This window comes from Notechis scutatus, chromosome 3 (assembly GCF_049901735.1).
Source record: "Notechis scutatus isolate UNSWTSFEM ecotype Mainland chromosome 3, rNotScu1.2, whole genome shotgun sequence".
Taxonomy (NCBI): domain Eukaryota; kingdom Metazoa; phylum Chordata; class Lepidosauria; order Squamata; family Elapidae; genus Notechis; species Notechis scutatus.
The window spans coordinates 199,914,452-199,941,614 of NC_142011.1; the positions used below are offsets into that span (position 1 = coordinate 199,914,452).

At 41.0% G+C, this 27,163-nt stretch overlaps 1 protein-coding gene across 2 annotated transcripts in view; it reads right to left on the reverse strand.

Moving 5' to 3' along the window:
- Positions 1-12,864: 12,864 nt before the first annotated feature.
- Positions 12,865-27,163, reverse strand: part of DNAAF11 (dynein axonemal assembly factor 11) — a 36,444-nt gene continuing 22,145 nt past the window's right edge. The window contains exons 11-12 of one of the 2 annotated variants that reach the window (XM_026678542.2): positions 26,293-26,378; positions 12,865-14,440 (exon numbers count right to left, since the gene is read on the reverse strand). In XM_026678542.2, coding sequence (XP_026534327.2) covers positions 14,260-14,440; positions 26,293-26,378 — 267 coding nt within the window. In that variant the 3' untranslated portion in view covers positions 12,865-14,259. Of the gene's footprint in view, positions 14,441-21,965; positions 22,084-26,292; positions 26,379-27,163 lie in introns of those variants that run through there. The other variant, XM_087962192.1, reaches the window with a different exon arrangement.

Below are 27,163 nucleotides of genomic sequence, written 5' to 3' on the forward strand. Positions count from 1 at the left end.
TTGAATGGTCACTAAACAAATGGTTATACATTGAGGACTACCTGTAGTGAATGAAAACTCCCTGGAGTAGGGCTTGACATTTGGGGATTACACTGAATATCTCTGTTGCCTTTCTGAGAACAATGCAGCAATGTGGTTTTGTTTTTTCTTTTTTTTTTTTTTTTAATCTTTCTTCTGTCCTGCAAACAGTCCTTGATTTATGACCCTATACAGAGCCCAGAATTACAGCCTAAATCATTGCGCGGCCATTAAGTCATCACATGACCCCAATTTTACAATCAGATTTTGCAGCAGTTGTTAAGTTAATGCAACAATCTTGAAGTCAATCGCATGCAGTGCGTGTTTTTTGACAGGAACCCGGGAAGTCAGCAAAAGATGTCAAAAATCACAGTCAATGATCGCGGGACGCTGTTGATGGCCAATAAGGCGATCCTAAGCATTCAAAATAGGATCATGTGACTATGGGGGTTGGGGACTGTGCAGCTGTCAGAACTTCAAAATCAGGTTATAAGAGGGGTTTTTTGGGGGGGGGCGGTTCTGTCATAATTTCAAATAGTTGCTAAGCAACCACTTGTAAGTCAATGACTTACTGGTATTTGTTCACTTGCCAGCTTAAGTTATTGGGAATTTTCTGGTGTCTCCCAACCAAGTTTAATCCAGAGCTGATCTTGTTTAGCTTCTCAAGAGCAGCCTGTTGGACATTGATCTGATCTGACATTTGGCATATGAATAGTAATCTTCTTTAGTATATGGGCACATTCAAGGAATTTTCCAGAAAACAGAAAGGATTACCCCTAAGGCTTCTTCTGGGATTTTTTTTTCCTTCCAATTTCTCCTGGTTGAAATTTCCCAGTCTCCCTTCCAAATATTTGCCAGGCCACCTCCTGCTTAGCACGTTACCTAGAATTAAAGAGGAATTTCCTGACAGCTAGAACAATTTATCAGTGGGAAAAGCTTGCCTCCAGAAGTTGTGGGTGCTCCAACACTGGAGGCTTTTAAGAAGAGTTTGGACAGACATTGTGTCTGAAATGGTATAGGGCTTCCTGCTTGAGCAGGGGGTTGGACTAGAAGACCTCCAAGGTCCCTTCCAACTCTTTTATTCTGTTACAACCTGCTAGTGAAAGGAGAAGGGAAACATCTTTAATGCCTGCACAATACTTTTAGTTTTTTTTTCCTTTTTTCTTTTTGTGCCATGCCTTTTTTTAGAACAGCCGCCCAAATTCAGGAACTGTGCTGTGTTTCGTAGCTCTCCAAGCTGTTCAGGAAGCACTGCCATCCAAAACACCAGAATGCAAAATGCTTTATATAAATGAGGAATATATTTTCTGGGGGCAGATTCTGCCTATTAAAAACACGAGGGACACCCTGTTGCATTTTATACGAAGAGGCCTTTCGTCTGGCTTGCTTTTGGCCAATTTAGTGTCTCCAACAGGCTAGGGGGAAAGTTTATGGCTCTTTCCTATTGTTCTTCAGCAGCTGTTTTTTTTTTTGGGGCGGGGGGGCACTGCCTCTGTCCCCTGGTATCAGGAACATAAGCTCAAACTGCCCAAGGAGCTGCTGATCCAGTTCTACAGAGGAATTATTGAGTCTATCATCAGCACCTCTATAACCGTCGGGTTTGGTTCTGCAACCCAACAGGACAGACACAGACTTCACAGGATAATTAGGACTGCAGAAAAAACAATTACTACCCACCTGCCTTCAATTGAGGACCTGTATACTGCACGAGTCAAAAAGAGGGCTGTGAAAATATTTACAGACCCCTCACATCCCGGACATAAGCTGTTTCAACTCCTACCCTCAAAACGATGCTATAGAGCACTGCACACCAGAATAACTAGACACAAGGACAGTTTTTCCCCAAACGCCATCACTCTGCTAAACAAATAATTCCCTCAACACTATCCAACTATTACAAAGTCTGCACTACTATTACTATTAACCTTCTCATCACTCCCCACTTGTGACTGTATGACTGTAACTTTGTCGCTTGTATCCTTACGATTTATATTGACAGTTTCCTAGTATGATTTGATTGCTTATTGTACCCTATGACTATAATTAAATGTGTACTTATGACTCTTGACAAATGTATCTTCTCTTTTATGTACACTGAGAGCATTTGCACCAAGACAAATACCTTGTATGTCCAATCACACTTGGCCAATAAAGAATTCTATTCTACTCTTCTATTCTACTCTATAATGTAAGCCCATCAAGTGAAGAGGTCAGCAGATCTATCTTCTCTGAAAGAAGAACAGGCAGGTCATTTGAAAATGTAGGTCTTGTTTAATAAGATGACAGCAATGATAGCTGCCATAACGTTTAAGGGTTTAAAAACAACCAAGAATGGAGTGGAATACATTAAGGCTATTAAATAGAATACTCCGAAGTAATGACACTTGTGAACAGGCAGAACAATTAGATTAGCATGTGCGAACAGCACAAGGGGGCGCTTTCATCAGCCCAATTCTACATCCAAGCCTAGACAGATGGAAAAGTTACAGGGTTGCCCACTTTAGAAGAACAAGGGGGCATCAATGGGCTTCCTCTAATTGCGGAGATCTTGTCTACCATGATAGCAAGAGGTGTTCTCTTTCAGTTGACGTGGACCAAATTAAGGAAAGGCTGGGTCCGTTGCCTTGGCTTTGGCTCTCCTCTAACCAAAGGTCAAAATATACAGCCATAGTTCAGTTTCCTGTAACGAAATTTGCAGAACCCGCGAAAGAGGATTCACAAAAGGTTGCCTGTGTAGGACACCTGCCCATTCATCCTTTTCAGGAAAAAGGATAGTTATCTGCATGCATGTATGTATGTATGTATGTATGTATGTATGTATGTATGTATGTATGTATCTATCTATCTATCTATCTATCTATCTATCTATCCCTATCCATCCATCCATCCATCCATCCAGGAGTGGGCTGCTGGGGGCTCGCAGGGGCTCAGGAGAGCCCCTAACTAAGACTCTGCAGGGCTCAGAGAGCCCCCAATAACCTCAGAAAGAGAAGCAGCAAGGGAAAGCTCTTAATAGGCTTAATGGAACTTCTGGGCATTCAGCCAAGAGCATTTCACACCTTGTAAAAGTGTTGCAAGCTAGATAAACAATCCACTCAGTGCTTGGGAGGGAGAGCCACTGAGAAAATCAAATAATATAGCCACTAGAAACTCCCTGCCCTGCCTCCGAGGGGATTAATTCTCAAATAATAAGAATCACGTAACTCACCAGAAACTCCACTAAGACTCCAGTCTGGTTTCACCCAGTCTTTTATTTATTAAATGCACGAAATAATAAACAACTTTTTGGTATATATCTTTTTTTTAGGTAATTAGGGCAAAGAAGCGGCCTCGAGTAGGCCACACCTACTGAGTCACATGACCACCTAGCTACACCCACCTGATCATATGACCACCTAGCTATGCCTACCCAGCCAGCCATTAGGGCAGAGAGCCCCTTGCTAAAAAAATTGAAGCCCACCCCTGCATCCATCCATCCACCTACCTACCTACCTACCTACCTATGCTTAGGGCTGTAAAGCATTGTGAGGTGGTACATAAATCTAAGTGCTATTGCTATATATCTATCTGTTAGATGTCTGTCTATCTCCTTGCCTGCAACTCTTGGTGGTAAACCCAAAGTTTAAAAACAACAAAAGAAGAACAATGACACAACAATAAAGTACTTTTCTTCTTTCATGGTTTCACTTCTGATGGTTTTTCCAATACTGGTGTCTGTGGGTAGCCTAATCCAATCTAAATGGTGACCTCAGTGAGATTTTCTTCATTGTATATAAGATTGCACTGCCAATATTTGTTTTGAATTACAAATATAATTCAATTTAGAATTTTAATAAGGAAGACAAAAAAAACCCCAATGAAAATAAAATGTATCCTCCACATTTTTTTTCCAAAATAAGCTAGCCCTATTGTACCATAATATTATGAAAACCCTAACTACTTTTTTTTTTTTTTTTTTGCTAATATCTTCATTTTATATCTTAGCTTCATTTTGGTTTTTTTTTTTTTTAAAGAATGCATTCTAAGTGTAGTTTGGAAGTGTTTAATTAGAAAAATCACACATAGCAAAAGAGTGGGGATTGGAATAGAGTTCCTCAAATTAGCCTTATGATTTTGCAACAGTATAATGCTCTTTCACTGAAGCATCATTTTTGCAGAAAATGTAGTTTTTGAAGTACTGTTGGAGGGGGAAAAAAGAGTGCTAATTACAAGACTGATTTCAACATGGTTCAGAGTTAGGAAATGATTCTCAGATGCTTCTACAAAGGGGCTTTCATTCTGCAAGTACCACACTTTCCTTGGAGGGAATCCTGATGAGAGGCTAGCCCTGTCTACAGGAATTTCGAAGTATCCTGAAAATGTGTGTGTGTGGGGGGGAGGAATGAATTGTTCCTTCTAAGTTGACAAAAGATTCATTGGCAAATTGGAGGTGCTGTATTCATCTGACCGTATCTGAGAAAACACATTTTTCCCCCTACCTGAGTGCTAGAAAGCTCACATACAATCTCTTAAATTGAACCTCTAGGATAGAAGTAGTTATAACATTGATGAAATAAGTTGCTTGTTTTTGAAATCTCTACACACATTTAACCTGTAGAATATCTCACTTCCCTACTCCAATCCCTGCCCTGTGCCCAGTCACCAAGGTTCATCTGAGCCATGGGGGCTCAATGGTTAGAATGCTGACTCCACCCACAGTCAGAAGTTTGATCCTAACTGGCTCAAGGTTGACTCAGCCTTCCATCTTTCCAAGGTTGGTAAAATGAGGACCCACATTGTTGACGGCAATGTGCTGACTCTGTAAACCGCTAAGGGCTGTAAAGCACTGTGAAGTGGTATATAAGTGCTATTGCTATCTGCAATAAACCTATATAGACCACTTAAATGTTTAGAATTGTGCATCAGTTCAATAAAAGTTGCTGGTTATTACCATTAAGGGCAGCACGATGGCTCAGCGATTAAAATGACAGCCTGGGTTTGAGACCCGAGCGTCGTGCAATGGAGTGAGCTCCCGTTCCTTGCTCTAGCTCCTGCCCACCTAGCAGTTCGAAAGCATGGAAATGTGAGTATATAATCAGGTACCACTTCGACGAGGAAGAAAAAGCGCTCTGCAACATCATGCTGGTCACATGATATTTTTGGATAACCCTGGTCCAATGGACCTGGAGATGAGTGCCGCCCCCCTACAGTTGGAGTAAAATCCGCAGGGATTCCTTTATCACCATTAAAGCCTTACATGTCTTAGGGCCAATTTATTTGAAGAACCATCACTCCCTATTACATCCACCTAGCCCACCAGGAAGTCAGGGCATGTTATCGGTCCCATCGATTATGGATGTACATCTGGTGGGACCACGAAAAAGGGCCTTCCTGGTGGTGGACCCTTCTCTATGGAACATCACTGTCAGGGTTCCAGAAATTGTCTGTTTCAATCAGTAACTCCGAGACAAGCATATTCTCGAAGTGCTTTATTTAAAAAACAGAAACTTGGCACGTCTGTGGAATTACGGAACTAAGGTTCCCCCCAGACTTCCCACAATATCAATCAACGCCCACCTCTTTTCTCCCACATCATCATCACATGGACCAATCACCTTTCAACTATAATTCTTGCTGCGCCATAGAAAATGACCTTGACAGTCTTACGTATCTATTAGGTCTACTGAAAATTACTCAAATAACAACACCCCCTTCTTCCATCCTTCATAGCTAGGTGGCAGCTTTTAATAAGGATTCCAAAGCTGTCAATCATCTCCAAGGTATGGTTGGCCCCCACTGTGTTGCTTTTCTAAAAAATTGGGGACAGCAAATAGAGATAGAAACAATAAGTGGTTGATTTGATTTGTTGTTAACTGTAATGGGAGGGGGGATTTTTTTTTAATGTGATAGATTTTTAACTGCTGTAAACCACACAGAATCACCTATGTGTGAGCTGGATGGCCATTTTAGTTTTTGGTTTGTATTCCTTGCTGCTTTTAAATCATTCCTTTTTTTTTTTTGGGGGGGTTGGCCTTTAATTGGGCTGTCTTTAATTATTGATGTTTGTGGGTTTCTTATTGTGTTTTTCGGTTTTATGCTGCTATTTGTCCATTTTTAATGTACTGCCTGCGATTTTCTCATTAGGTGAAAACCCAATCCAAGATAAGGCTTAGCAACGCCCACCTCTCTCCCGCAAACCAGTTTGTCAGCTAATTTGTCCTTAGTTTTGTTAATCAAATCCTGCCACTCGATGGACTATTTTTAGACAATGAAGTCATCCAAGGATTGCAATATCCTTTAACATAAAAAAACAAAATCACGTTTAGGTTTCCTTGAGTTAAGTGCCCTTTTCAAAATGACCTGCCAACTTTCCCAACTACCCCTTCAAGGACAAATTGAGAAGGTCTGAGTCACCTCACAGACTGGCAGTAATAAATCCAGTGTTGGGGGAATACAGATCCATCCAAGAGCTCCTTGTAGAGGGCACTACCAAGAAAACACTATAAATCATTCCTCATTGACCTTTATTCATGCTTGCCACAGAAAACACATCAGGCTGAAAAATAGGCCCAAGGTGATGAAAATCTATAAGACCCTTTATTTAATGGGGATATCATTTCTCTATAAAGATATGGAATTTCAGAGCAAATATAAGGTATATTATGAAATCTGCTTTTTTAAGGGCAGTGACAGGGTTCCAGTGATATTCTATATAAGGTCTTACATCTTATAAAACAAGGGTCTTCAAACTTGGCAAGTTTAAGACTTGTGGACTTCAGCTCCCAGAATTCCCGAGCTAACATGACTGGAGGAGGAATTCTTGGAGTTGAAGTCCACAAGTCTTAAAGCTGTCAAGTTTGAAGACCCTTGTATAGAACGTAGAATAACGAAGAGTTGGATGGGACCTGGGAGGTCTTCTAATCCAACCTCTTGCTCGAGCAGTAGACCCTATACCATTTCAGATGAATGGATGTCCAATCTCTACTTGAAAGCCTTCAGTGATGGAGCACCCATAACTTGAAGGCAAGTCGTTCCAATGGTTGATTGTTCTCAGTTAGGAAATTCCTCCTTAGCTCTAGATTGCTTCTCTGCTTGATTAGTTTCCATCCACTGCTTCTTATCTTGCTTTCTGGTGTTTGGAGAATAGGTTGACTCCCCTCTTTTTTGTGGCAGCCCCTAAAATCATTGGAACGCTGCTATCATTTCACCCCAATCCTTCTTTTCGCTAGACTATCCATACCGTATTCATATAGCCGTTCCTCCTGTGTTTTAGCCTCCAGCCCCTGAATCATTCTTGTTGCTCTTCTCTGCACTCTTTCCAGAGTCTCTGGAAACATTTTTTTTTTATATTGTGCTGATGCAGTATTCCAAGTGTGGTCTTAAATGCGGCCTTGTATTTTAGAGGATCTTCCATCTTACATTTTCATGTGGCAAAGTGAACCCTGAAATCATATTCAAACTGTCTACTGTGGACCTCACCCCATTCCTAAGAGGTCCTTAAAGGAGGCGTGCATAAGCGCACCAGCCTGTCTTACTGTTCCCATTTATCTGTATTTAGTTCCTTTGTTCATGTTTATGTTCATACCTATACTTCAGAGGTGGCATTCAGCAGGTTCTGACCAGTTCTGGAGAACCGGTAGCAGAAATTTTGAGTAGTTCGGAGAACCGGCAAATACCACCACCTATCACTGGCCCCGCCCCCATCTATTCTCTGCCTCCCGAGTCCCAGCTGTTCGGCTGGGTCTCCTTTGGTTGCCCTGCACAGGAGAACAGAGCTGGAAAGCAGGTTAGTGGGGTGGGGAGGGAATGGAGATTTTGCAGTATCCTTCCCCTGCCACACCCACCAAGCCACGCCCACAGAACCAGTAGTAAAAAAAAATGAATCCCACCACTGCTATACTTGGTACCTTGTACATGTTTGACAAACAAATGAAATAAAAAATAAAACAAAATAAAATAAAAACTTCTCAGACTCGTCCCATCAAGACACGAGATAGATAGAAGCAAGCATCTTGGGAAAGATCCGTGTCAAATCAGACCAAGGGTTCATGTCGTTCAGCATTATGGGTAACATAGAAGCCAATCAAATGCATTTGGGAATTTCACAAACAAAGAACACGCCCACTTTCACCAATCCCTACTTCATTAGAATTAAACCTTCCCACAGTTTTTTCTTCAGATGATGTACACCCTTCAAAGCCAGCAGCCATTCTTTGAACCATGAATCTATCTAGTTTCCCATTAAAATTATCTCAACGGGAGGTCATTTACAGCAGCCATTTCTATAGATGGGGTAATGAAACTTAACAATCTGGACAAGATGCTGCCCACTTTTAATTCCATATATAGAAGTCTTCTAGAATGCATCTTGGACCAGATGGAACAGATACATTTAAGAGCTTCAGAATGGATTGTGGAGCATACACAATTTTTTTTTTCATGCAAAGGAGGAAACCACTAAGGTTCCAGCATGGCTGGCTGAGGAATTCTGGGAGTTGAAATCCACATATCTTAACGTTGTCTAGGTTGGTCATCCCTGCACTAGGTGATTGAAGAGGAATAGCAAAGACCCTCTACTACCTCTTCTTCTCAACATGCTGCCTTAAGGCTATTGGTTCGTCCAGTCTTCTAGTAAGAGTGGTCCTGGAGGCCACCAAAATCTATTGTTGGTTTCTAGAATTACAAAGCTTGGTCCACTTCTGTGGATCTTGTCACTTAATCATCATTAGGTAGGGAAGAGGGCATCTAAGCTAAAGAATAATCATTGCTAAGAGATATATTCCACATTTCTCAGGAATAGAATAGGAATAGGAATAGGAATAGAATAGAATAGAATAGAATAGAATAGAATAGAATAGAATAGAACAGGGTAGGGTAGGGTAGAATAGAATAGAATAGAATAGAATAGAATAGAATAGAATAGAATAGAATAGAACAGAAAGAAAATAGGGTAGGGGTAGGGTAGAATAGAATAGAATAGAATAGAACAGGAATAGGGTAGGGTAGGGAGGGTAGGGTAGGGTAGGGTAGGGAATAGAATAGAATAGAATAGAATAGAATAGAATAGAATAGAATAGAATAGAATAGAACAGAATAGGAATAGAATAGAATAGAGTAGGAATAGGAATAGGAATAGAATAGAATACGAATAGAATAGAATAGAATAGAATAGAATAGAATAGAATAGAATAGAATAGAATAGAATAGAATTCTTTATTGGCCAAGTGTGATTAGACACACAAGGAATTTGTCTTGGTGCAAATGCTCTCAGTGTACATAAAAGAAAAGATACATTCGTCAAGCATCATAAGGTACTACACTTAAGAATAGTCATAAGGTAAAATAAGCAATCAAACCAAATCAAAAGCAATGTAGAGTGCTGTTTATTTTTCCACCCAACAACTGAGAAATGGGGGGAAGGAGAGGGAGGGAGAGAGAGAAAGAGACAGAGATGGACCTACTGACCCAAAGTCAACTGATGACTTACATCAGGGGTGTCAAACTCGATTTCACTGAGGGTTGCATCAGGGTTGTCTTTGACCTCAGAAGGGCCAAGGGGTGTGGCCAGGGGGGCCACGACTTGTGTCAGGGGCACCTGTGGTGGCCAAGTGCTAAGGCAGGACTTCCCTCAGACCCTCACTTTCATTATAATCTTCCTTCCTTCCTTCCTTCCTTCCTTCCTTCCTTCCTTCCTTCCTTCCCTCCCTCCCTTCCTCCCTCCCTCCCTCTCTTTTCTTATTCCTTCCTCTTTCCTTCTTTTCCCTTCCTTGCTCTCTTCCCATCTTCCCTTCTTTTTCTTTGCCTTTCCTCCTTCCCTTTCTCCTTTCCTGTCCCTTCTTGCATGCTCAAATGCACTTCTCCTTTTCTTTTTAGTTTGTTTTGCTATCCTTCTGCCAGCAAAAATGGAGCTTGGGAGGGCCATGTGTCCCTCCCCTGGCCTCGTTTTTGGTCACGATAGCTTCCTGCAGCCCTCTGCTAGCAAAAACGGAGTCAGGGAGAATCAAACATGGCCCTCCTGAACTCCCCTGGCAGAGGTACTCCGGGCCGGTCCTTTGCTGTTCCCAGGGCAGCCCCACAGGCCAGATCTAAGCACCCCATGGGCCAAACCCGGCCTTGAGTTTGATACCCGACTTACATGGTCAAAGATGGATTTTAACCCGAGTCTTCCCAGATTCTAGCTGGCTCTGTCAATACGGTTCTAAATGTTGCAGAACAGTTCAGCCATGCTGGCTGTGCCCATCTACATAACTTGTGTGACATGTTGTGTGGGGGCCATGAAAATTGGCTAAAGCATTGAGTTTTCTTTCAGGGAAGGCAGCAGTACGAATCTTAAAAGCCAGCAAGAACTGGAAACCACAGATCCCAGGGAGGCTGTTAACTATGTTTGTGAATTCTGCGTTGATTAAATTACTAGTTTTCTCTTGGGAAACTGAGATGCTTGCCAATGTTTCTCTGGCTACCAAGTCCCCTAACCGTATCTTTGCGCAGTCTAACCTAAAATTTTAGTAGAGAACAGCCACAATTAGAAGCATTTTTTTTTCTATGTATCTCTCTCCCACGAACATGGTTTCCAGAGATCTTTTTTCATCCTTCAAAGCTAATTTATAGATCTCAGGACCTAGCCTATTATGAATTTGGCCCAGTGGATCATTTGTACTCTCTGAGAATCATTTTTTTTGTTCTGGACCCCTTTTATTCTTCCCAACACTTGAAAAGAAATTATCTAGAGAGCCTCAGGGTTCTATTCATCATTAGGGCAAGTCTCTGAAAAATGAATGAACAGGGCCAAATTTGGCATGGAGAGAGACGTTGGCAAAGAAAAATTAAGTTTAAAAAAAATGAGTCAATTCAGTCCAGGCTGCAGAGAGAAAGATTCTCTCTTCTATGGGAAAAAACAGCTGCTCAGAATATTGGTGATTGTTCCGTGTTCAGAGGCCTCCCCCTTGGTCCTAGGACCTATAGCAAAGCTGTCGTTAAGGAGTTGGAAAGAAGCCCAGAGTTCAAAACAAAACAAACAAGAACAGCAGCATTCAAACAGTGACAAACTCCCATCCCCAGCTGTTGTATTATTTAAAGCAGCGGTCGCCAACTGGTGGGCCACAGCCCACTGGTGGGCCGTGAGAAAATTTTGGTGGGCTGCAGAGAAATCTCACCCCCAGAGCACCCTCCCCCAAAGCAATTAATCCAGGCTGCACAGAAACACAAGGCTGCGCCGTCCACATGGCCCGTGGGAACCCTCCCCGCCCACTCACTCCTTACCCGGCAAACTTGCCTGCTAAATTGCTATTTTTCCAACCATCAGCTGTTCTGCTGTGCCAGGAGATTTAGATTAGCTAGGAAGCAGGAAATGGTTGCATTTCTTGCTTTCTAGCTAGTCTTTAGATCTTCGGCTCTGCTTTTAAGCACAGACGAACCTCCTTTAGGACTGAAGGTTCTATTATTCAGTGCAGACTCACGGCAAGCAAATTTGAGAGACTGAGCTAGCTGATGGCAGATAGATAGATCTCTGAATGAACGTATGATTCTGTGAGCAACTCAATCTGCTTGCCTGCTTTGCCTGATTTTGGGTAAAAGTTGCTCTTTTTTAATAAAAAAAATCAATATTTATATAAATATTTATATTTACATACAAGCCATGCCCAGCCAGTCACATGACCGCCAAGCCACACCCACAAATTAGGCCATGCCCACAGAACCGGTTAGTGGTCCCTGGGATTTAAAATTAAGAGTTTGGTGGTCACTGAGGTCCAAAAGGTTGATGACCCCTGATTTAAAGCACCTAAATGCTGAAAACTGAAGGGGTCTGCAAAATATGCAGAGGTCACATCAGCAAGACCCCATGCCTCTTCTCAATATATTCACAAACACACATATACATACACACACACAACACACTCTCTCTCTCAGACATTACCTTAACAGCTCTTAGGTTCTTGGTTAGGACCTGAACTGTGAAGTTTTATACACACCACACACACACACACACACACACACTCAGACATTACCTTAAGAGCTCTTAGGTTAGGACCTGAAATGTTAAGGTTTTACCCGTCCTAAACTGTGAGTCAAATTGAAGCTTAAATAACAACAATAACATCACTCCAGGCTTAACAATTGTCAACAAGAAAGGCAAAAAAGTCTGGATAGTGGATGTGGCAGTACCTGGAGACAGCAGAAGAGAAGAATTGGAGAAGATAACGAAATACAAAGACCTGGAAATAGAAATAGAACGACTGAGGCAAAAGCAAACAAAGGTATATAACAGGCGCCCCAGGTGCATTCCCCAAACAACTGGACCACCTCTTGAACACCATTGGCAATGACAAATCCAAAGTCAATTGCAAAAGGCTGCTTTTTTTTAGCTTCCATCCTGCGGTGAGATCTGTAACACCATCAAACATCCACATCTGCCTATCTCAGGTCTTTGGGAAGGACTTGACAGGCAGACAAAAAGATGCCAAATCCAGTCTGAACATCTGGCTGGTTGTGTGATGAACCATAATAATGCTACAATACTATGATAATTTAACGTGTATGTGTGTTGTGTGTGTGTGTGCACAGAGGCAGAACCAGCAGTGAGGTAGAAAGATAAGCCAACATTTCCAACTGAGGTAAATAGCTTGTTATCTAAGCTCCGCACAGCTACAGCCCCTTCATTGGAAACTGGATTCACAATTTTGTGCAGAACTGCAGCTGAGCAGAAAAAAACGACAGACTCAGCTGCTGAACATTGATGATATGATGGGCCCTGAAGAGAATTCAGAAGTGCTGTAATCACCCTTGTGTGAAAGTGATAAAAGGGCATCTTGGAAACCCTCCCCCCAAATCCCCAAGAACACGCAAATGTCAAAAGAACAACGATGCTGCAACATCTCAAAATTATCTTTATTCCTGGCTCTACTATACCGGATACCTAGATTTTTCACCTCTATTATAGAAAAATGCTTTCCTGTGGAAAAGGTATGCTGCAATCACCTGCTTGGTATATGAATACTTTACACAAAGTATTTGTGTTTTGGTTTTCTGCTTTTTACTGAAGTGTTAACATCAGTCTTTCAAATAAGCCGTTTCAAACTTCAAGGTGGAAGGCCTGTGTATTTGTATGCAGTTCTATGCCAACTCTTCCTTCTACGTGGATACCTGCAAATACCAGGTTACAAACCTTCTCTGTGTAACTCGCAAGAACATTTGATCACATGAACCATACCTGTAGTTTTAAAGTGGGGATGACTCCGGGCGTACAATTTTAGTGAAAATGAGATGCAATATTTCAAACGAAAAAGGTAAATCGGTAAAGACGGCATTGGAAGGGGTGGGGAGGGAAATGCTGTCAGTATTTCTTACAAGGGCTTATCTTACTAAGCTATTAAGAATTGACTTGGATAGGAGGTAGGACTCAAAAGAAGGGAGAAATTATGAATGTTGTTGGTGGATCAATTAACAAGTGTCCCTGACAGAAAGGAGCAGGGCACTTCCTTCATCATTTAGTATAGTTGGCAGGCCTAAAATTAAAAAGAAAGTTCGCTGTGTATGTAGAAATTGTTTAAAATTGAGACGAGGACAAATGGGAGAAGCGAGAAAACAAACTTAAAGGGTTTGAACCAACAAGGAAGAAAAGCATGCCGTTCACCTGCCAAATATCTTTGCATTTCCTTCCTTTCTGTAGGTTTCTTTAACGTTTTGTTGGAATCGTAGTCTAGGAAATCTTCAGGAATGCTCATTACTGTTTATTACGATGCCCTTTGACTACAAAGAGCAATGATATGATTCTTAATTTCACCCTGGGCTTCCTGAGCATCTGGCAAGAAAAATAATCATTACTGCCTCACGTTCCCAAAACATTCAAGGAAACAACCGCTGCCTTCACAGTGGAGGGTGCAGCTGGTCAATCATCAAAGCCTCCACTCCTTTTTAATGTACATTGTACATTCTTGCACTTTTACACTTGAATGGAAAAGGAGCAGGGCTTTAATCACAGGTTGTTTGCCATGTTGAAGTCAGGAACTATTAGGATAGATGCCCTCGTCCCAACATCAATTCATACCAAGCTGGAAGAAAGAGCTTGTGAAACAGGATGCAACTAATCCTGACCTGATATAACTTTTAACAGAATTTGGATACAGATTTGGGCAAGAATTTCGATTTCCACCAGAGAGAAGAATAGTAAATAAGTATGTGTGTGTACACAGAAGAATGTTAGACAGAAATTATGCACCTTAATGATGTTCTAACGCTGAAAGAAGCTGTCTCTGCATTAGTTCTTTAAATTAAAGGTGGAACTTCTGGGTTGTCTTCAAAGCTCAAGTTCTCGGCATCCACAGCTTTGGGCTGCTGAAGCCTTAAAGGTCCTTGCCCCACTTGATCCTTTTTATGGACGATATTTGTCACGTCAGGGAAGGAATATTTGGTAGGATCTATTTCCAACTTCTCCAGACCCTCGTGTCTGCAATAGTAAGCAAATAAACAAATAAAAGAAGGGAAAGTTAATCTACCTTAATATAAAGCAGAGCGGGTTCAGTTGAAAAAAGCCTTCCAAGTACGTATTGCTATCCAGCAGGACATGAGACATCTCTCAAGAGCTCCTTCAGAAAACCAAGCACAATTTGAGATGTTTTATAGTCTTGATGTTCTCTACTCTTCTCCCCAGAGCTTTAGAAATATACTCTGATGATTAAGTGGCTTCTTGTCAACTCCTTGATAACATTCATCTCTAATTATAACTTTGCTCATTTCAGGTTTACAAGATCTGTAGGAAGAAGGATATGGTTTCCTTAAAGGCTACTCTTCTAAGGAGCAAAACACTGCTACTCTTTTCCTCCGCAGTCCTTGATTTTATTTTCATGTTCTTAAGAACTAGCACTAAGAAGATTGGTTGGCTATGATTTCCTAGTAAGGCCGTTCTTCACAAGTCAAACTGGAAGCTCCTTCTTAGTCCAGGTAAACAAATATAGCAAGAAAGCTTAAGACAGGATGAGAATTCTACAAATATTCACTCCAAAATCTATGGAGATTCTTGGTCATCCTGGTCATGGTTGTCCCAAAGGTGCTTTTTTGTTTTCCAAGTAGGCAACTTCAAACCCAAGAATACACTAAGGTAAGAAGCTCATCCACCCCAATGATAAAACACCCAGACAGAAACTCAGCAATATGGTATATGCAGAACAATGTGGTGAGCCATGTGCAGATCTGTACATTGGGGAAACAATACAACCACTTCATAATCAGATAGCACAACATAGGAAAACAAACCCATCGGGACTAAATTCAACAGTCTACCTGCATTTAAAAGGCAAAGGCCACTCTTTTGAATACAGCAAAATCCACATTTTGGACAGAGAGGACCGCTGGCTTGAAAGAGGCGTCGAAGAGGCCATCGATGTCAAAACTGAACAGCCCTCTCTCAACAGAAGGGGGAGGGATACGACATCATCTGTCTCCAATCTACAACCCAGTCCTTTCAGCAGTTCCAAGAAGGGTTCACACCCATTTACACCACTCTGATGACCCTGATGACATAGATAAACCTCCAGGTGACCTTACTGACCGGCTAAAAGGATGCAAATGACCAGCTGTCTGCAAGAAGTATAAATCCTTCCATTCCCCACCATCCAGTCAGACCTGAAGAAGCTTCTTGGATGAGAAGCTGAAAATCTTCAAAGAAAAACCAGAAAGTCCAGTTGTCTCTTGAGGCGGGGGGAGTACCATGCACTCCCAAAAATATTAGAGATTGTCAGATATAATTAGCTAAACAGGATTCTACAACCAATACTGTTGCTTCCTATCAAAACAGAAAAGGTATCTAATTCCTGCATCTACTAATGCTGCTTAAAATGAGTTTTCAACAGTGTGTAAGCTATGCTTGATGAAACTGGAGAGATGAGTAAGCAGAGACTGAAAGCTGGAAAGTTATAACTTTACAGTATAATGCAGGTTACCCACTCCTTGGCTTGCTTAAGATGTCACCATGGCAGATGGTGTTATGTGAAATTACATTACGCTTGTTAAACTTATATTTCTATCTTGCCGTTATGAAAGCATACCTTGGTCCAAGATTTTTTAGCCTTGATAGTATGAGAGTTTGCTGGCAAACAAAAGACAAACAAAATCCTACTGAAACCACATTCCTATGTATTGCATTTATTTTTGAAACTTGTCTTCATGGGCATTTGGTAGAGGATGGAGTTACAAAATGTTGCCTCGTGTTTAAAAAACCTGCAACTTATATAATTTGATATTGCATCAGAAGTTGGGACACCAAGAACATGAGGATAGGATTTGTGTCACAATGGCCTCTGTGTGTGGGGGGGGGGTGTATGTCCTTGATTTACAACCACGTGTGTGCTGTCACTGTTCTGACTAAGGCTTCCTGAGACACCAACAAACACACGTTAAATCCAAAACCCTTTTTCTTTAGTTCAACGGCTGTGAATTATCGTCATTCACAGCCTGTAACGAGTCTCAACCAGTTATAAATAGTCCCATGGAAGTCTGCCAAAGTCCTTTGGGAGAAGTCTGATAAGAACGCACCTTTATCTTTCTTGAAGTGCTGCCAACAACTAAAATACCAATTAGTCTTTCAAAACCAAGTGGAGCACAAATTCACTACGGAGCTTTAAGGTTCCAAACCAAACAGAGCGAACAACGTTGCTTCCTGCAAAGGTTCCTGTCCCTTTGTAACTTCCTTTATATCTTATGGGAGGGGCAATCACCTCCAAGCCTCACTCCCGGGTCGCCCCTTTTGTCTTAGCTGCTTTTGCCTTCTGGCAGCTCTGCGCAATGTGCACTGGGAACAGGCTCCCCTTGTTCCTCTGCCTCGCTGCTGCCATATTCTGGAGGCTCTGGAGTCAGCACATAACTCCCAGAAGGCCCTGGCCCCATCTCTGTATCAGATGCAGGACCCTCGTCTGAGTCCTCCCCAGACTCCTGGACTTGCCCATATTTTTCCCCACTGTCTGATTCTGCTGCCGTCTCCGCAGGCCGCCAGCAGACCACAACAGTCTTCATAATCTAGGTTAGCTGTGGGTGCCTTGTCCCTGACATGCTGCTGTTCAGTCAGTGCTACCAAGACAGACTTGAATACAGGTAGTCCTTGACTTACAACCACAATTGAGCCCCAAATCTACATTCCTAAGCGAGACAGTTGTAAAGTGAGTTTTGCCCCCTTTTTATGACCTCTCTTGCCACACTTGTTGAGTGAATCACCGCGGCTATTAAAAGCAATAATGCAACTGTTAGGTGAGCCTGGCTTCTGGGACACTGTAACCGTCATAAATATAAGCCAGGTGCCAAGCATCTGAATGTTGATCACGGGACCATAGAGATGCTGCAACGGTTGTGTGAAAAAGAGTCATAGGTCACTTTTTTTCAATGTTGTAACTTTGAAGGCTTACTAAAGAAATGGTTGTCACTCGAGACTATTTGTACGCCATAAAATATGAAACAATAACAAAGGGAAGGGGATGCAGATGGAAGAGAAAGGAACAATGTGTTTTTCAACCCTTTTTCTCTCCTTGCTTTGTTCACACCAGACTTTATCCATTTCCCCAAAAGTGTTTCTCCCACTGAAAGCAGAAAAGCCTGGCGGTGAGCTCCATGAGAAAGAAAATCCCATTAGAGCAGGGGTGTCCAACCTTGGCAACTTTAAGACTTGTGGACTTCAACTCCCAGAATTCCTCAGCCAGCAAAGCTGGGAGTTGAAGTCCACAAGTCTTAAAGTTGCCAAGGTTGGACACCCCTGCATTAGAGGGTCATTGAAGCACTTTGAGGTTTATCTGTGTCCTCAGGGTCACCTGGGTAGTGCTCCTGGTTCCTGCAGCCTGCAATTTTTTCCTCTGGAAATCCATTGCTACTCCCACCATTCGAAGGATGTTCATCCCAAATTGCATAGCTAAAAGTCCGCAGAGATTCTCAGTCATTAAGGTCATGGTGGTCCCAAAGGTGCTTTTGAAAAAGGCAACTGGACTTTCTTGTTTTGTTTTTTTTCATTTTAAGATGTTTCACTTCTCACCCAAGAAGCTTCTTCAGCTGTCAGGATGGTGGGGAATGGAAGGATTTATATTCTTTGCGGACAGCTGGTCATTTGCATCCTTTTAGAGGGTTGTTGAGGGCACTTGGGGTTTTTATCTGTGTCCTTGGGGGTCACCTGAGTGGTGTTCCTGGTTCCTGTAGTCTGCAATTTTTTCCTCTGGAAATCCATTCCTTTTCCCCACGCACCATTCCAAGGGTGTTCATCCCAAATCGTATAGCTAAAAGTCTGTGAAGATTCTCAGTCATCCAGATCATGGTTGTCCCAAAGGTGCTTTTTTTGGAGACAACTGGACTTCTTGGAAGAAATCCAGCTGCCACCAGAAAAAGCACTTTTGGAACAACCATGACTTGGATGACTTGAGTCTACAGACTCAAAGAAGGGAAGCCTGAATTACCGTCAGAACTGAACTTTTTCAGTGCCATTGTAACTTTGAATGGTCATTAAATGAACAAATGGTAGTAAGTCAAGAAATACCCATACTTACTTTGAAAATGAAACTTAAAACTCCAGTGATAAAACTCCAGTGGAAGTTTCTATTGAAATGCAAGTAGTATCATTTTGAAAGACATTTTAATTTTGGGGATGGGAGAAGGGAGAAATGGCCAGGGGAAGAAGAAAAGCATCCCTTTTATTTTATTTTTATCCCCACCCACCTAGTCAGGGGGTTGCACAGGCTTTCCCAGAGTTGCTATTAACATAATGCTCGCTGAATTCATGCAATTAACATAACAACCAGTTTGGCTTTTAGCGAGAGGTTACAAGCTCAAAAAGTTTTGAGAGGTATTCATTTTTAAAGCTCCACAGCTAGATTTCGCATGCTATTAAAACTCTTTTAAAAACGTGGTTTTTGAAATGACAGAAAAGTATAGACGGCCATTTTGGAAAGGCAAATCATTGCTGCCTTCCCAACTCTTTGCAAAAAGTGTATCATGACTTCGACTTAGAGCAGGGATGCCAAATTCGAATTCATTGAGGGGCACATCAGGGTTGTGTTTGACTCAGAGAGCCGGTGTTTGTGTGTGGCGGGGGTGTGTGTGTCTTCTAGTCCAACCCACTGTTTAGGCAGGAAACCTTATACCATTTCAGACAAATGGTTGTCCAATCTCTTCTTAAAAGATTCCAGTGTTCGAACATTCACAACTTCTGGAGGCAAGTTGTTCCACTGATCAATTGTTCTCACTGTCAAGGAAATTTCTCCTTAGTTCTAAGTTGCTGATTAGTTTCCACCCATTGCAATTTAATTTAATTCAATTTAATAATTTAATTTAATTCAATTCAATTCAATTTAGGACCACATGTTTTCTGAATAGTTTTTTATCCCAGAGCTATAAATTGCACTTAACAATGAACTTAAGGACCACCATCAGTGAGCTATTGGACAGGATTACTTGGTCTGTTGTCTGAATGCTTGTGTGTTTTTAGGAGGCGGGGAGTTTTGGCGGGTGGCGGGGTGTTTGGAGATTGTCATGTGTGTGTGCATGTTGAGTCTGGTCTTGGAGTTATGTGAATTTCGTTGTGTGTATACTGTGTATATACTACGTACAATGACAATAAAGAATCCAATTCAATTCTCCTGCCCTCAGGTGCTTTGGGGAATAGCTTGACTCCTTCTTCTTTGTGGCAGCCCCTAAGATATCGGAACACTACTATCATGTTTTTTTTTCACAGTTACGACCTTTTCAGCATCTCCATGATTATGTGATTGGAATTCAGAGGCTTGGCAACCGACTCATATTTATGACCGTTGCTGGGTCCCAAGATCACGTGATCACCTTCTGCAACCTTCTGACAAGCAAAGCCAATGGGGAAGCCCGATTATCTTTAACAACCGTGTCACTAACTTATCCACTGCAGCGATTCACTTAACAACTGAGGGAAGAGCGGTTGTAAAATGGGTCAAAACTCACTTAGTAAATGCCTTGCTTAGCAACAGAACTGTGGGGCTCAATCATAAGTCGAGGACTGCCTGTATAATGTTCATGTTCCAACATTTTTGCTTGCTCACCTCAAGGTGACCTGCCTGCCTGCTTCGATGAGGTTCTGCTATGGTTCATTGTGGTCAGAACATGATGGTTACGCTCTTCCGCAGATGACATAAGAGTGCTGGCTAAGCTTCCACCACCGGGGAAATGAAAAATACTGATTAAGTCTGCAAAGAACTAAGAACGGAACAAATAATACTACAGCTGCCTAACAAAAATTGTGAGGCAAGAAAGAGATGCAAACAGAAAAAAAAAATGAGCCCAGAACACCCATGTCCTTGAACCCAAAGCTATCACCGTATTACACTATTGCTGAGTTACACTGCATTACAGAGCCAGGGTGGCGCAGTGGTTGAAATGCAGTATTGCAGGCAAATTCTGCCGACTGCCAGCAGTTCGATTCTGACCAGGCTCAAGGTTGACTCAACCTTCCATCCTTCCGAGGTGGGTAAAATGAGGTCCCAGGTTGTTGGGGGTGATAGGCTGACTCTGTAAACTGCTTGAGGGGGCTGTAGTACCTAGTATGCACACATACCCAGATATTGTAAGTAGGAAACCGCACTAAATAAAAATAAGCACCAAATAAACCACCAAATAAAAATCAGCATGAAATAAACTAAATTAAAAAAAAATATCACCATATAAGCAATCAGGAAGGAACAATACCACAATCCAGGAATTTTTGATTGGGGGCCAATTCTGGTTAGTTAGAAGAAGGGCAGCTATATAAATATCTTACGTAAATAAACACACACCACCAAGAAAAAAGTGCACCCCAACTAAGACTAGCAGGGCAAGCTACTGAAGTGGTCTAGATCAGGGGTGTCAAACTCAATTTCATTGAGAGCCACATCAGGGTTCCGGTTGACCTCGGAGGGCTGGGGTGGGTATGGCCAGCTCGACGCTTGTGTCGGAGCACCTATGGTGGCCCGAGCACTCTGCCAGTGAAAACGGGCTCCCAAGGTCCATTCTCAGCTGCCACAACCTCCTGCAACCCTCTGCCAGCGAAAATGGAGCTATGTTTTCACTGGCAGAAGCATCGTGGGACGGTCCTTTGCTGTTTCCAACCCCCCTCCCCGCAGGCCAGATCTAAGTACCCCGGGCCTTGAATTTGACACCCCTAATCTAGATGCTGTGCGATTGCAAAATGCCCACAAGACACAACTCTCTGCTAAGAGAGGATGGTCACAAACCAGGCCACGGTGCTTGCTGCAAAACTGAAAACAAACTGGGATCCTTTCTCCACTTCTCATTCAAGCTTGAATTTTCTGCTTCATTGAGTTTTGAACTGTCTAGTCCTCTTACATCAGCAAGCAGTTCTAAAATGTGAGATACACACATATACATACACTTTATACACTTACTCACACATACACACAACACACAAATCTCAAGCCCTTGGAACTTCTGCAAATGACTTTTCTCTTTGTGCTTAGCAAGAGGGGGAGGTGAGAGTGTGTAGCATTGAAAGAGACTGGAGAATCAAACATTCAGAGTCCAGATTTACAAAGTAAGCCAGTTCTTACTCTGCTTCAACAAAACAAAATTGAAACTCCTTAATTTTTCCCCCCTTGTTCTTATGCACGCTTAGCCTCTTTGAAAAAAAGATTCAGTCAATAACTAATTCTATTTATTTTGCAACACCCCTGCAAATACTTTTTCCTAGTATGTGGATCCCCTCCAAACTGTGAGAAATATAATCATCTTTTGGTAGATAATAGATTGTGGTCACTTCTACCCTGTAGGAAATCGACTGAAAATCTTTCTATGACTAATTGTGTCAGCATATTTGAGGCTTAAGAGAATCCATTTGTTACCTGCTGTTACCTGCAGGAAATGCAGGTGTTAGATTCCCTCTTTTTCTCCCCCCCTCCCCCCTGCTCCTCAAAAGTGAGAATTGTTAGAAGTATGTTCTCCATTTAATGCTGAGACTTGGAAGGAAAAGTAATTAGAAAGAAAGTTGAAATATCTTCCCACCATTTGAATTGTATCTCTGCAGTATCTTCTCTTTAATCCTTTCCATCTCTTTTTTTGTCCCTCTCTCTGCTCCGGTTTGACTCACTGTTCCAAGAGAAGCTACTTATATAATAAAATAAAGAAGATAAATAAAAATTGCCGAATTCGCGCAATTAAAGTAATATCTAGCTTGGCTTTTTAGTGAGTCAGGGAGAAGATTATTCTTTTTTTTATCTCTGTAGCTAGGTCTTGGTCTGCTATTAAGCTGTTTGATAAAGTGAATTTAATATTACAAAAAACACCGTACAAATTATCATCCCTGTAAAGTAATTAACTGCTGTCTCCCTGACACATTTGCAAAAACTGTATTATGACTCTGAATTAGCTTGTTAATAACTCTTCCCTTTAGTGATTCCCAGCTCGTCCTTTGTTTGTTTGTTACTCTGGAGCCCAGCAGATAATAATGTTATGCTGTACTATGGAGATGAGGGCAGTTTATTGCCTATGTAACAAAAAACCACTTAGGGACCAATATTCAAAATTAGGAATACCAAGAAAGTTGCATGGTGGCAACTCTCTACTAGCTGAAGATGCAAATAATTAAACTTGTGAGCAACCTACTGTTGAAAGGTGTCAAAATGCCTTTCTTTCGAGGATTCGATTTTCCCGCTGGGAGAGCTCCGGTGCAAGGATATGGACAACTGCTTGAAAGCTGGATCTTTTTATTTTTCAGGAAGGCGGAGAACAGCAAGAAGTCTGTGTTCCTGGGCTAGCTAGCTTCTTATGGTAAGTCCCTGTTTTTTTATACCCTTTTCTCTCTTTGTAAGTTGATTTTGTGTGAGTGTTTGTATTTGTCCCTAATGTTTCAAATCCTGTTTGAGTTTGTCTTTATTTCCGCCAGAGGGCAAACTCCGCAGGGTAGCCAGATTGTATTATTGGTTTTCTGTAATCTCTTTTAGCTTTAAGATAGTTTTTCATATTTGTTCTGTGGCAATCTCCTGTCTGTCCCTTTTGTAACTTATATTTTGTGTCTTTTGTCTGTTTGTTTTGCTTATTTGGTATGTCCTGTGTTTAAAAGGGTTTTCTAAATTATCTTTTGTTTCCTTTTCCTATTTGTCTAGTTTTCTTAATTACTTGGGCTTTTGTCTATAGGGATTCTTTAATACTTTTTATTTGATTCCTTTTCCTATGTAAGTTTGTTTTCTGGCTGACCTGATGTTCCCCTTGGGCTTTTCCTGTTTTTGTTTTTTTTGTGACACTACTGCCTTCGTGAAATTCCCTTTCCACACTACATGAAAAGGGGACCCTGAAGATCATCCCTAACGTTAGAGCTGACCAATATCATGTCTAGAGCGTTTGTTTAATAGGCCCCTATGGGGTCATCCTTTGCAGATTATGGGATTCTGGGGAATTCCACACAATCTCCTATCAAAACTACAGTTGGATATTTATATTATGCCTTTAATTAAGACTGGGCTCTTTGGCATTCACCCATTCAACATTCCTAACATCTAAAAGTACATTATAACCTCTCCAATTCATTGTTGATCAAACAAAAATTGCTTCCATGAAATTAGATTCTCCAAAGGACTTGGAAGAGTTAAAAATTAGTGCAAAGAGAAGTCTGCTTGTGCATGCAGACCACATCCCTGTATAGAGTCTTTAATAACCCTAACCAATCCATTATCCTCCACTTAGATACAAACAACCTATTCTCTAACAAACAATTTGGTTTCAGAAAAAAACTATCCTGTAATCTGCAACTCTTACACTGCAAAAACATATGGACTACACAACTCGATCAGGGCAAAACAATAGACGCAGTCTACATAGACTTCTGTAAAGCCTTTGATTCAGTGGTACACGACAAACTACTCCTAAAACTAAAATCTTATGGTATCTCTGACGCCTACATAACTGGATAGAAGCATTCCTGTCAAACAGGCAAAAATGGTCAAAATAGGGAGTGCCCCATCAAATCCTGTACCTGTCAACAGTGGTGTCCCCCAACGCAGCGTTCTAGGACCAACTCTCTTGATACTCTACATAAATGACCTCTGTGATCATATTAAGAGCAACTGCGTTCTTTTAGCTGATGATGTAAAGCTATTCAACACCACTAACAATACCCTTCAAAATGACCTTGACTACGTGTCAGAATGATCAAACAAATGGCAACTTCAAATCTCAACAAACAAATGCTCTGTCTTACATATCGGCAAAAAAAATCAGAAAATAAAATACAAGCTGAATAGTCAAGACCTTGTTGGTGACCCCAACTATGTCAAGGACTTTGGAATACTCATCTCTAATGATCTAAGTGCTAGAGCCCACTGTAACTACATAGCCAAAAAGGCATTAAGAGTTGTTAACCTAATCCTACGTAGCTTTTTCTCTGGTAATATCACACTACTAACTAGAGCATACAAAACATTTGCTAGACCAATATTGAATACAGCTCATCAGTCTGGAATCAGCATTACATATCGGATATTAATACAGTTGAGAAAGTCCAGAAATATTTCATGAGAAGAGTTCTCCAGTCCTCTACTCGTAGCAGAATACCTTATGCTTGAAATTTTAGACCTAGACAACCTAGAACTATGCTGATCTTAGTATAGTATATAAAATTATCTACTGCAATGTCCTACCTGTCAATGAATACTTCAGCTTCAACCACAACAATACAAGAGCACACAATAGATACAAACTCAAGGTAAACCGCACCAAACTTGGAAATATGGAAATACGACTTCAGCAACAGAGTGGTTTCTTCCCCAAACCTCAAAAACTTTAACCTTAGACTGTCTACTATTGACCTCACCCCTTTCCTAAGAGGTCTGTAGGGGGCATGCATAAGTGCACCAACGTGCCTACTGTCCCTGTCTTATTGTTCCTTTTTTTATTAGTATCCATTTCATGTATTCATAACCATGCTTATACTTATACCTGTTATTTAATACTTGCTTGACAAATAAATAAATAAAAATATTTTTTTTAGGCTGCCTTTCCTTTTCACAAGTTTGCAACAACAGCTGGGAGGAAGGAAAGCACTCAAAAGATTGAATGTAAGAATATTAAAATACCTCTGAAATAAGACTGCAACAATTACTCCATCTTACAGCAAGTACTTTAGATGGCAAGGGTCAGCCAAGCAGCTCCCACAAGTGATGTGACATATGTGGTGCCCCTGACTATCTCCCACTCATTCCTATAAATAGTGGAATATTACAAATGACCCAAATTATACAAGATAGCTAAAACTAGAAGAATTATTACTTGCATGAGGTTTTGTGAGATTCTACCTACGGTACTTTGCATAATTTAAAAAATGTTGTCACAGTCTTGCATTCAGTGCATGACTGATTCTTGCATGGAATCAGTGAGAGTCTCACTTGGAAAAGAGCCAACAACAGGCACATAGAAATAAGCAACATCTCCACACCATTCAAAAGGGACAATTGAAAAGCCAAAAAAAAAAAAAAAGAACAAAAAGACTCAAACCAGCAAACTAGATAAGCAGAGATTCATGCCAAGATTTATAATAGACCAACAATGTAGAACTAAACAATATTCCCAATCAAGGAATTACCAACTCAGACAAACAAGCTTATAGTAAACTACAGCCTAATCAAGGAACCACCAAGAACAGCCCCAACACTGACAAAACAAGCAACTTGTGCATAAACAGAGAGAAAACCCCACTCCCTTCTAGCATTGATGATGCTACCTGGTATGGTGATAAAATGTCTGCAAGAAAACAACCAAGCTCAGGGAGCACCAAGGAACCCATACTTGGGGAAAAATGCAAAAGTTGTGTTGTGTGGCCTTTGCTTAAAAAAAAAAAATTCAACTGTTACCTTTTTTTTGTGTGCTTTGTTTCATGCAGAGGACTATTGGTTAAATGGTGATGGAAGTCTTGCCCCCCCAGTCCAACAACTGCCAGGGGTAATGTGTTACCCACCCTAATCTAGCATGTTGGAAAACAGTCCTTTCCAGAAAGTTTAACATTGGCTAGAAGAGGAGGGGGGAATGGGATTTGTATAATCAATAACAAGGTGAAGAAATAGTAAAAATAATATAGTTCTCCTAGAGTTGTAAGAACTTTCTTAACTCAGCCACTGAAACAGAGAAGTTTGCACGGGTTTCCTATGGACAAACTGTTGGTCAGCCCTCTTCAGGTAAAACTTGGTTTCACAATAATCAATATTACAACTATTGCTCCTACTCACTATTACATTATATTGATCATATTTGCCAATAAATCATTATTTTCAGCTTTCAGTGTAACACTGAGGTGCCAAAGGAGTGGGGGGAAATCACAATTACCTTCTTAGATTTCTTTGCAGTTTCCTGGGATCAAATGTTTTCTCAGAAATGGATGCTTTTTGGCTAGTTACTACCACATCTTTAGCCTGGGGGAGAATAACAAATTGGTTTGCTTATTGTGTTGCAGCTTTCAGCAAAATGGAGAAAAAATGGAAACATAAATATTTTATGTAATATTACAGTTCATCATATTTTAATAAAATATTGTTAAGGCTTGGAAAACAAACACCCAAAAGAACATTTGGATGAACTAAGTACAGGAAACAATTATCCATCTCCACCTGCAGGGACACTTGAATTTATTACATCTAACACATAATGATTTCAAAAGAATTATTTCTGAGTTGTTTGTATATTAAAGTATATAAAATGCTATCTAGCCAGAGTTAAACCCATCCGAGAGGCACCTATTTCAGTCAGACCTTCATAAAAATCCTCAATTCTTTCCTGTTTCAAATCTTCATAGAGATCTGAATTCCTCTAATTGGTTGAAAAATCTTTATGAGGACTTTAATAAAAATTATCTCAGTCTGAATTGATACCTCTAATACAAAAATCTCCAGATCTAGACTATTAACTTAATAATCATTTCCAGAAGTACTAAAGAGTTAAAATGAATATTCATGAAATTATTAAATATCTGTGTCAGGGAGGGAGGGAGGAAGGAAATAAAGAAGGAAGGAAGGAGAAGGAAGGAAGGAAGGAAGGAAGGAAGGAAGGAAGGAAGGAAGGAAGGAAGGAAGGAAGGAAGGAAGGAAGGAAGGAAGGAAGGAAAATTTTATTATGTGGTGTGGGCATTTTCCCAAAATGACAGTGTACAAATTTGGTCTAGGTTTAATTTCTCACTTGGTTAAGCTTTACTGTGTGAATT